Source organism: Ursus americanus, chromosome 35 (assembly GCF_024610735.1).
Source record: "Ursus americanus isolate L20-20 chromosome 35, mUrsAme1.1.p, whole genome shotgun sequence".
Classification (NCBI taxonomy): Eukaryota; Metazoa; Chordata; class Mammalia; order Carnivora; family Ursidae; genus Ursus; species Ursus americanus.
In genome coordinates this window covers 26,509,440-26,519,950 of record NC_142161.1, presented here as the reverse complement: position 1 = coordinate 26,519,950, position 10,511 = coordinate 26,509,440, and the positions used below count along the sequence as shown (strand labels likewise).

General features: G+C 41.2%; 1 protein-coding gene and 1 non-coding gene across 2 annotated transcripts; one reads left to right on the top strand and one right to left on the bottom strand.

Annotated features, from left to right (window-relative positions):
- Window positions 1-4,317: 4,317 nt before the first annotated feature.
- On the bottom strand, window positions 4,318-4,617 carry LOC148107139 (signal recognition particle RNA). The gene has a single exon (XR_015723128.1).
- A 130-nt stretch (window positions 4,618-4,747) lies between these two features.
- Window positions 4,748-6,566, top strand: RPS29 (ribosomal protein S29). Its single transcript, XM_045799246.2, has 3 exons — window positions 4,748-4,908; window positions 5,139-5,238; window positions 6,438-6,566. The coding sequence occupies exons 1-3, from the start codon at window positions 4,847-4,849 to the stop codon at window positions 6,444-6,446; spliced, it is 171 nt and encodes a 56-aa protein (XP_045655202.1). The 5' UTR covers window positions 4,748-4,846; the 3' UTR covers window positions 6,447-6,566.
- The last annotated feature ends 3,945 nt before the right edge of the window (window positions 6,567-10,511 follow it).

Genomic DNA, 10,511 nt, shown 5'->3' with positions numbered 1-10,511 from the left:
TACTTGGATATGACATTTATTGTGCTCTTTCTGGACTGTTCATGAAGCAAAAGATTCTTTAGGAGCGCCTGGCTGACTTAGTTGGTGGAGCATTGGACTCTTGATCTCAGGGTAGTAAGTCTGAGCCCCATATTGGGTGTAGAAGTTATTTAAAAATTTTTTTCTTTGATTACCCATCCACACTTCTGTCTTTACTACCATACAAATAAAGTCTGCCTGTTGATCTCCTCTACTGTTTATTATTTCAACTAACTTTAATTGCAGACTCACTGAACATGGAAATACAAGGCATTTTAAAGTGGGCTACAGTTTTTAACAAAATGAATCAAAGAAGTGACATCTAGATTAGTTTTCCTTCTGTAAAATTGGGTTTCTCTTCTTCCTGGCCTGCATACTACACTTATTTCCTCCCCTCTGTTTTGTTCATACTAACTGATCCTATTAATCTTTCAAAACCCAGTTCAGTTTCCACTAGCTATCTTTAACATCTTGTTCTCCTTTTCAGAAGTTTGAAAATTCAATTGCACTTAAAATTACCTTTTTTTTTTTTTAATTTCCCTGGGATTTCCGGTGCATACAGAATTCAACAATTAATTGAATCTCTGACTTTTCCCCCTTCACTTGCACCCATAGTAAACTTGACTCACTTAGGTTTGTGGCTCAATTGGGTTCAAACATGTAGTCTTGGAACATAGGTGAGGTTCAGTGGGGTGGAGTCCGGAGCCAACAACCAAGAAAGAATTCTTGAGATGTCTTTGGTGTAAAACGGTGGTTTATTAAAGCACGGGGACAGGATCCGTGGGCAGAAAGAGCTGCTGCCCCAGGTTGCGCGAGGTGGCTGATTATATACTAAGGGGTTGGGGGAAGTAAGGAAAAAGGGAGGTTTCTTTCATATGTTAAAGGAGACCCACAGGATACCAGAGGCCTTGCTATTGTCAAGTTAAGGCTGTTTACCCGTCTAGGTAAGGCATTAACATGTTGTAAGAATAGTTGGGAGCTTCTTGGAGGAATATTACATTCCTCCTATCACGCGTCCTTATCAGTGGGCTGCAGGTTTAAAAGAAACTCAGTTTTATTTACATTTCCTTCTGCCTCAGCCTCCCTCAATTTTATGGAGGGGAGGGTGATGTTAGGCCTTCAGGAAACTGAGTTATGGGTCTCTAGAAGTTAGGCTATTGCTAAGAAAGCTTCTTCTGTGTAAATCACTAGGACATTTGTAAACTGAGGGAGACTCAGGTCTTGCAGGACTGGGATCTCTACAAGGCAACTATTTGTTTTTCCTTTAGGGCAGCCAGGAGTGCCTGAGGAAGGCCACACATTTCCCATCTTGGGGGAAGGTTTGTGGGATGTCAGCTTCTGCTTTGTCCCCAGCTTGCCTTCTGTTCCCTCGTCAACATCATATTATTAAACAGTGAGTTCATAATGTATGGACAGCGTAGATTTGTTTGCCCTAGCACATTGGGACCAGATCTTAGAGTTGGTTTTTTAATCATAAACTTCATTAAATTCAAAAAAGCTAAATAGTTAACAAATTAACACTTAAGCATTAGACCTATATAGTGCTACCCTGCCCCTGTTGATGCTCCTTAATTAGGCCTTATAAGTTGTGTTTCCGCTATGATTCCCTAATTAATACCCACCTTTCCCTTGTTAGTGGTACCATGTCATTTGAGAGCAGCATTACTTCCCTCCAGAACTATTCCTAAACTTACCAGGTCTTCTTACTTCAATACTTATTCATGTATTTAATATTTATAGTGTTTTTGCTGTATGCCAGCACCTGCGTTAGATGTTTAGAAGGCAGAGATGATTTTGCAGTGTTTAGGAGAGACAAGCAAACCAGCAATTATACTACAGTGGGATAAATGTCAGACATTAAAGGAGTGGAAAGTAGCCAGATGATGAAAAGAATTTGTTTGCTAAACCAGGACCTTTGAACTGTAGCCTGAAAGTTCTGGGAAACCACTGAAAAATGTCAACAGGGGATAAAATTCAGACGTGTTTAGAAAGGTTACTGTGGTCAGTAAAGAGATTACTTTGGAGGTAGAGAAAGCCTAGAGGCAGGGATCAGCTAACCGGCTAATGCAATGATCCACCATCTACACTGTTGTCGCATTAAATTCTTTTAAAGAGTTTCCTGTCACAGAAGCTAAACTCTGAGTGCTGAGACATAGTTTACAGATATTCCAATTTGATTCTTTCATTTTTTACAAAGGGAACAGAGGCCGAAAAGAATAAAGGGATTTGCTTACGACCTCTGGATGGTCAGTGTGACAACAAATAGTGCTAGAACTCAAGGTTGCAATCAGCTTCCAAAGTCCTGATCATGTTGATATTTTGACTCCCCCCCCCCCCCCCCCGCCGCAAATCACAAATGTTCTTAATGGCGTCTAGAATAGTGAGTCCTTTCCAGGAGGTTTTCAATCTACTCTCCCCAGATCCAGTGGAGGAATTATTATGTATGGCTGCCACAGCCTCACAAAACAGATTTCTTAAATAAAAAGACTGGAAAGTTGAAATGATTCCTTTAATCCATGGGCTGCAGAATGAATGTTGTGTTAGCAGGCATGAAAACAACATCAATCTCATTGTACATCTCCATCAGACCTCTTGGGTGACCAGGGGCATTGTCAATGAACAGTCATATTTTGAAAGGCATCCTTTTTTCTGAGCATATGTCTCAACAGTGGGCTTAAAATACTCAGTAAGCCATGTTATAAATGGATATGCTGTCATCTAGGCTTTGTTGTTCCACTTACAGAGCACAGGCAGAGTAGAGTTAGCATTATTCTTAAGACTCTAGGATTTTTGGAATGGCCAGTAAGCATTGGCTTCAACATTAAGAACTACTTGAATATCAAGATAGTTTGGCAGATTGTTCAACTGTAACTAATTGGTTCTTGTTTGTCCTTTTCCTTTTTGCTTTTAAATGAGTTCACACTTTTTTAGGTCCAAAGGATTCTTATCAAAGTGTTGAAATATTTATGGAATTGATCTCGGAACCATTGTAGTCTTTTAAAAATTATGTACACCATCTAGGAAAGCTCTGAGAAGCCTATAGATGGGGAAATGTTAGATTAACTTTTGAGAGATACATGAATTTTGGAAACTGTAGATCAATGACTGATATAAATTCCAGGAAAACTGGAAGTTTGACATTTGACCCCCTACAATCAGGCTTTATGATAAAGTATGTTTGTTTTACCTGCCAGTAAGGTTTTTGTGCATCCCCAACTCTAGTTACATGAGATTGTTCACCTTCCCCAACTCCATTCTTTGGCTCAAACTCTTCCTGTCACCTGTCACCAGGCATTCCATCTCCTGCTGCCTGCAAAAATCCCACTCTTGAAGGTTTACTTCAAAGGCATCTTAAATATACCTCAAGCTGGAATTAATTTCTCTCTTCTTTGCTCCTCTTGTACACCATGAGTACATCCATCATACGACACAGAGTGTTCTGCTTACTTAGTTGTATACAGGTCATTGAGTCACACAAGTTGAAACCGGATGGAAGGGGTCTTTAAGAAAATCCCATTTTCTTCCCTACATCTGCAAGTTTTAAGAATAGGAATCAAGTCGTACCTGTTTTTTTTAATTTCTGACTTGCCTTCTTCCTTCATCTTGCACCAAAGTACCTAATTTAATGAATGGGCGGGGCACCCCCAATCCTGAAATAACATATCTCAAGAAGTGCTGTATTTCAGTTTTACCATAAGAATTCATGTGTAAAATTTTATTGATTATTTCACCCTGCGGTACATTTTGTAGATCTAGTTAAAGCTTTGATTTTGGAACCATGCACAGTTTTAGGTTTATCTAGAGACATTATAAACGTCCATTTGGAATTTAGACATCTTTCAGGAGATCATCTTTCAGCAGATTATCAGATGGCATTTATTTTTCAGTAGTTGTAACCAAATCATCCGGTCAAAGCAACATATGTTGTGCAACTTGTTTCTAACTTATATTCAATTACATTTAAATATCAAACACACTAACCCTGTTATTTCTCTTGATTGTTGTAGGTGGTATCTCTAAAAGTGTGTCCTTCAACCAGAGAACAAGAAACGGCTTTGAAAATGTATTCTGTTTAACAGAAGAGAAACTCCTACTGTTGACTCCTAATTATTACAGCCGAGTCTAAGTTATTTTGTTAATTTATCCCAGCAGGTGTCAGTGCTGAGTCGAGGCAAAGTCCTTTTTCCAAGTTTAAAATTTTAATTTGAAAAATGTGAATGGGTCAGGCGGTGAAAGCATAGTTAGATCACAAAATTATCTATTTCTCAGGAGTTCAAAATTCATTCTTTAGGGCTTCAAAAGAGACGGGGTCTCGCTATGTTGCCCAGGCTGGAGTGCAGTGGCTATTCACAGGCGCGATCCCACTACTGATCAGCACGGGAGTTTTGACCTGCTCCGTTTCCGACCTGGGCCGGTTCACCCCTCCTTAGGCAACCTGGTGGTCCCCCGCTCCCGGGAGGTCACCATATTGATGCCGAACTTAGTGCGGACACCCGATCGGCATAGCGCACTACAGCCCAGAACTCCTGGGCTCAAGCGATCCTCCTGCCTCAGCCTCCCGAGTAGCTGGGACTACAGGCGCGCGCCACCGCGCCCGGCGCTCGAGAGCAGCGCAAGTTGAGACTAGAGGCTGAGTTGCGGTGACGTCATCAGCCGTGCCGGCCTGGAACGTTTCCAAGAGCTCTCGATTCACTCTAAACAGCGGAGCCGCACAGCGCCCGCGTCATTTGTCAGCACTGCATTCTGGGTAAACCGTGTCTCAAAAATTTGAAGAGCGCATGCGTTCGCTGGCTCCTTCCTTTTGCCTCGTTGCATCCGAGAGAGCAAGATGGGTCACCAGCAGCTCTACTGGAGCCATCCGAGGAAATTTGGCCAGGGTTCTCGTTCTTGGTGAGAAACAGAATGTGGTTTTAGGGAAGGGTTGCACTGGGTTGTGACGCGGCCAGAACGCTCATGGAGAGGAGCCGCCGCCGCGTGGGGGTAGAGCGAGTCTGGAGCCGGGACTGCCGCCATTACGGGCCTCTGACGGGTCGGGGAAGACCGGCGGTGCGGGTGGTGGTCCCCGAGTGCGGAATCCTTCCATTTCTGCGGCTGCAGTAACGCCATGTCTCTCCTTACAGCCGCGTGTGCTCCAACCGGCACGGTCTGATCCGGAAATACGGCCTCAATATGTGCCGCCAGTGTTTCCGTCAGTACGCGAAGGATATAGGCTTCATTAAGGTACGCGGCCGCGGATGCCTTCTCCCGGTTCTGGGAGCGGGGAACGTTCAGATATTCTCTTGTTTGGAGCTTCCGACCAGCACTGTTTTCGTCGTTGTCTTAGTTGTTAGCGGGGCTTTTTGGGGTATCGGACGGCACTGTTGAAGAGTTTTGGCAGTGAGGGTGATGGGATAGACTTTACAGTCTAACTCCTTCTTACCAGTGCCTGTCAGTTTTAGAAATCACTGGAAATTAAGTTTTGGATCCCTTTAATCGTATCTAGACATTTTCCAGCAACATACATGTGTTGGCTATTGCCCTGAAATGTGGGATAGCATCATATACTGGAATGAACTTGAGGATGGGGGCCAGAGAGACCGCCGTAGGATTCAGATAGAAGCCGTCTATTTAATAATAGTCCTATGACTTTAGTTCAGTCACATGAAGTTCCTTTTCTGCCTGAGAAAAATAAATGGGAAGATTGTTGCAAAAATTAGTTAATATGTATACGTGGCGCTGTCTTGACTCCTAAAAATCAGTTAAGTGCTAGAGTGTTTTCTGCCCCCTGTGGTGAAGACTACCACTTTCTTGGTTCTTTGAGATACAGTTACTGCCGTTGAAGTATGATCTCTCGTAGACACAACGTATCTTAAGTTCAGACGTTTAGTTTTGATCAAACACTTAGCAGGTATATCCTTGTGACAGTGTGGAAGTTCATACATCTCACTCAGTGGGGTGGGAGGTAGTGAGTGTATCAGTGATGAGAATGGGCTCAGGCTCTTGAGCTAATGACTTTGTGTCCCCAGTTCTCAGAGGTTAAGATTAAGTGAGTTAATTTATGCATGATTCCTGTAGTAGTGTTTGTCAGACATTGAATACCAAAATATTGGCTGTGTAATTAGTTACCTACTTAACCAACCTGAGGTTTCAGTAGAGATCATTTTACGTAGTAGTGTTTTTCTAGTGGGGAATTCTTTGAGGGAAGAAGTGAATGCCAGTACTAAAGTTTACAATCTAAAGTATAACTGCTGTGGTTTGTGGAATAGCTTGCTGTAAGCATTCGGTAAATATTTAAGCTAGTTAGAGCTTGGTAGCTAGTTTGGGTGGGTCAGATTTCCAGTTTAAACCTCATTCTTCCATAATAAGAACAAGTGTTTGTGAGAATAAAATGGGTATTTAAACATTTTGAATTAATGCATTTCCTGTCTTTTTTTTTTCAGTTGGATTAAGTGAACTTCCTGGAATGGGTCATCCAGGATACCTACCTTAACTGCAGATATGCAAGATGCCTACCTTAATGCCAACTCATTGTACATAAAATAAAAATACTCTGATTATGAGTGCTTTAATGTGAATGGAGTGGTCAATTGATTATAGAAATCTCCTTTTTAGAAATGTACTATTTTCTCAGCGGTTCATCTTCAACATATGTGGCTTAATTTCCCTCAGTTATGTTAAAGTATTCATGCTGAACTCTGATAAAAATGCCAGTGTTTTTGTATTTCAAAAACAACTTTTTTTGTTACATAAAGTGACTTCTATATACAGGAGCATCCAGCATATAACCTGAGACAACTGTCTCCTAAGTAATTGATTTGCTACAGTGAGCTAGGCAGTAGAGGTAAAATTGTTGAAATACATTTTTTTGAAAAAAGATCACTGAAACCTCAGCATTGCCCAGAGGCGGGGAGGTAGCAGTCCTTTCTTCTGGGGTAATTGAAAGATAAAAGCTTGTAAGTTTATCAAATGTTTGTATGTGGAAGGAAGGGGGGACCAGTACTTAAAAGTTCATGGGTCTTGTCAGCAAAATAAACTTTAATGAGGCGAGGGTGGAAGGAGTGAAACAAGTCTGTTGGAATAGTTTAGGCAAGTGATCTTGGCTAGGACTAGGATAAAAGGGAGTGGTTGAGGTAGTCCGCAAACATGGCTTTTGAAGAGCAAGATGGCAGGATTTGTTGAAGGATTGGATGTGGGAGATACAAAATAAAGGATTCTAAGGGTTGGCCTGAGCAATGGGAAGGCTATAGTTCTTACTGAGCTAGGACTGAAAAAAATGGTTTGGGGAGGAAGAGTTGTTTGGGGCATAGTAAGTTGAAAGTGCTTTTAGACTTCCATATGGAGCTCCCAAGTAGGTAGGCATTTATGTATATTTCCTCTGGAATCCTTGGGAGCTTGGGACTGCTAGTACAATTTTGAATGTCTTCAGAATATGAATAATGTCTGCTAATTTGGGATCTCATTGTGACTATGAGAGAGCCAATTCCTAAAATCTGGGGAGTAAATAATATATGAACAGGACTGTTTGGGTTATTCCAGGGACAGGTGGGAAGATGAACAGACTAAAGGAGAACAAAAATAATGGCATATTAGAAGCCAAGCAGGGAGTGATCAGCTAACTGCTTCTGATACACTTGGGTTGATACCCTGTCCTTTCAGGAGGGAAGGTATGGCAGGAAACAGGTGGAAAAAACATCTTAACTGATTGTGGTTAAACTATCTGCAAAGTCTTTTTTTCTTTTTTTTTAAATAATTTTTTTATTATGTTATATTAGTCATCATAAGTATATTCTTAGTTTTTGATGTAATGTTCCATGATTCATTAGTTGTGTATAACACCCAGTGCACCATGCAATACATGCCCTCCTTACTACCCATCACCGGCCTATCCCAATCCCCCACTCCCCTCCCCTCTGAAGCCCTCGGTTTGTTTTCCAGAGTCCATAGTCTCTCATGGCTCATTCCCCCTTCTCTTTCCTCCCCCTTCATTCTTCCCTTCCTTCTCCTACTGATCTTCCTATTTCTTATGTTCCATAAATGAGTGAAACCATATGATAATTGCCTTTCTCTGCTTGACTTATTTCACTTAGCATAATCTCCAGTCCTGCCCATGTTGCTGCAAATGTTGTGAAACCGTTCTTTCTGATGGCTGAGTAATATTCCATTGTATATATGGACCACATCTTAATCCAGTCATCTGTTGAAGGGCATCTCGGCTCCTTCCACAATTTAGCTATTGTGGACAATGCTGCTATGAACACTGGGGTGCATATGGCCCTTCTCTTCACTACGTCTGTATCTTTGGGGTAAATTCCCAGTAATGCAATTGCTGGATCATAGGGGAGCTCAATTTTTAACTTTTTAAGGGACCTCCACACTGTTTTCCAAACTGGCTGTACCAACTTGCATTCCCACTAACAATGTACGAGGGATCCCCTTTCTCCACATCCTCTCCAACATTTGTTGTTTCCTGCCTTGCTAATTTTTGCCATTCTAACTGGTGTAAGGTGATATCTCCATGTGGTTTTGATTTGAATTTCTCTGATGGCTAATGATTTTGAACATTTTTTCATGTGTCTGTTAGCCATTTCTATGTCTCCATTGGAAAAGTGTCCATTCATATCTTCTGCCCATTTTTTGATTTGATTATTTGTTTCCTGCGTATTAAGTTTGAGAAGTTCTTTGTAGATCTTGGATAACAGTCTTTTATCTGTGGTGTCATTTGCAAATATCTTCTCCCATTCCATGGGCTACCTCTTATTTTTTTTGACTGTTTCTTCGGCTGTGCAGAAGCTTTTTATCTTGATGAAGTCCCACAAGTTCATTTTTCTTTTGTTTCTCTTGCCGTTGGAGATGTGTCATGAAAAAAGTTGCTGTGGCCGATGTCAAGAGGTTGCAGCCTGTGTTCACCTCCCTGATTTTGATGGATTCCTATCTCACATCGAGATCTTTCATCCATTTGGAGTTTATCTTTGTGTATGGTGTGAGAGAGTGGTCAAGTTTCATTCTTTTGCATGTAGCTGTCCAGTTTTCCCAGCACCATTTATTGAAGAGACTGTCTTTTTTCCTCAGGATGTTTTTCCTGCCTTGTCAAAGATTAGTTGCCCAAAGAGCCGAGGGTCCATTTCTGGGTTCTCTATTCTGTTCCATTGGTCTATGTGTCTGTTTTTGTGCCAGTACCATGCTGCCTTTGTGATCACAGCTTTGTAGTACAGCTCGAAATCCGGCATTGTGATGCCCCCAGCTTTGTTTTTCCTTTTCAACAATTCCTTGGCGATTCGGGGCCTTTTCTGGCTCCACACAAATTTAAGGGCTGTTTGTTCCAGTTCTATGAAAAATGTCATTGGTGTTTTGATCAGGATGGCATTGAAAGTGTAGATTGCTCTGGGTAGCATGGACATTTTAACTATGTTAATTCTTCCAATCCATGAGCATGGAATATTTTTCCATCTTTTTGTGTCTTCTTCAATGTCTTTCAAGAGTGATTTATAGTTTCTAGACTATAGGTCCTTTACGTCTCTGGTTAAGTTAATTCCGAGATAACGTATGCTTTTTGGTGCTATTGTAAATGGGATGGATTCCCTAATTTTTCTTTCTTCAGTCTCATTGTTCGTGTATAGGAATGCAACTGATTTCTGAGCATTGATTTTGTATCCCACCACATTACTGAATTGCTCTATAACTTCTAGTAGTTTGGGGGTGGAGTCTTTTGGGTTTTCCATATAGAGTATCATGGCATCTGCGAAGAGAGACAGTTTGACTTCTTCTTTGCCGATTTGGATACCTTTTATCCCTTTTTGTTGTCTGATTGCTGTTGCAAGGACTTCTAGTACTATGTTGAATAATAGTGGCGAGAGTGGGCATCCTTGTCGTGTTCCTGATCTTAAGGGAAAGGCTTCCAGCTTTTCCCCATTGAGAATGATATTTGCTGTAGGCTTTTCATAGATGGTTTTTATGAAATGGAGGAATGTACCCTCTATCCCTACACTCTGAAGGGTTTTAGTCAGGAAAGGATGCTGTATTTTGTCAAATGCTTTTTCTGCATCAGTTGAGAGGATCATATGGTTCTTGACTCTTTTCTTGTTATGATCTATCACACTGATCGATTTGCGAATGTTGAACCACCCTTGCCTCCCAGGGATGAATCCCACTTGGTCTTGATGGATAATCCTTTTAATGTACTGTTGGATCCTATTAGCTAGGATCTTATTGAGAATTTTGGCATCCATATTCATCAGGGAAATCGGTCTGTAATTCTCCTTTTTGATGGGGTCTTTGCCTGGCTTGGGGATCAAGGTAATACTAGCCTCATAGAATGAGTTTGGTAGTTTTCCTCCTGTTTCAATTTTTTGAAATAGCTTCAGGAGAATAGGTATTATTTCTTCTTTGGATGTTTGGTAGAATTCCCCGGGGAATCCGTCAGGCCCCGGACTCTTGTTTTTGGGGAGGTTTTTGATCACTGCTTCAATCTCTTCATAATTAATCGGTCTGTTTAAAAAATCAATTTCTTCCTGTTT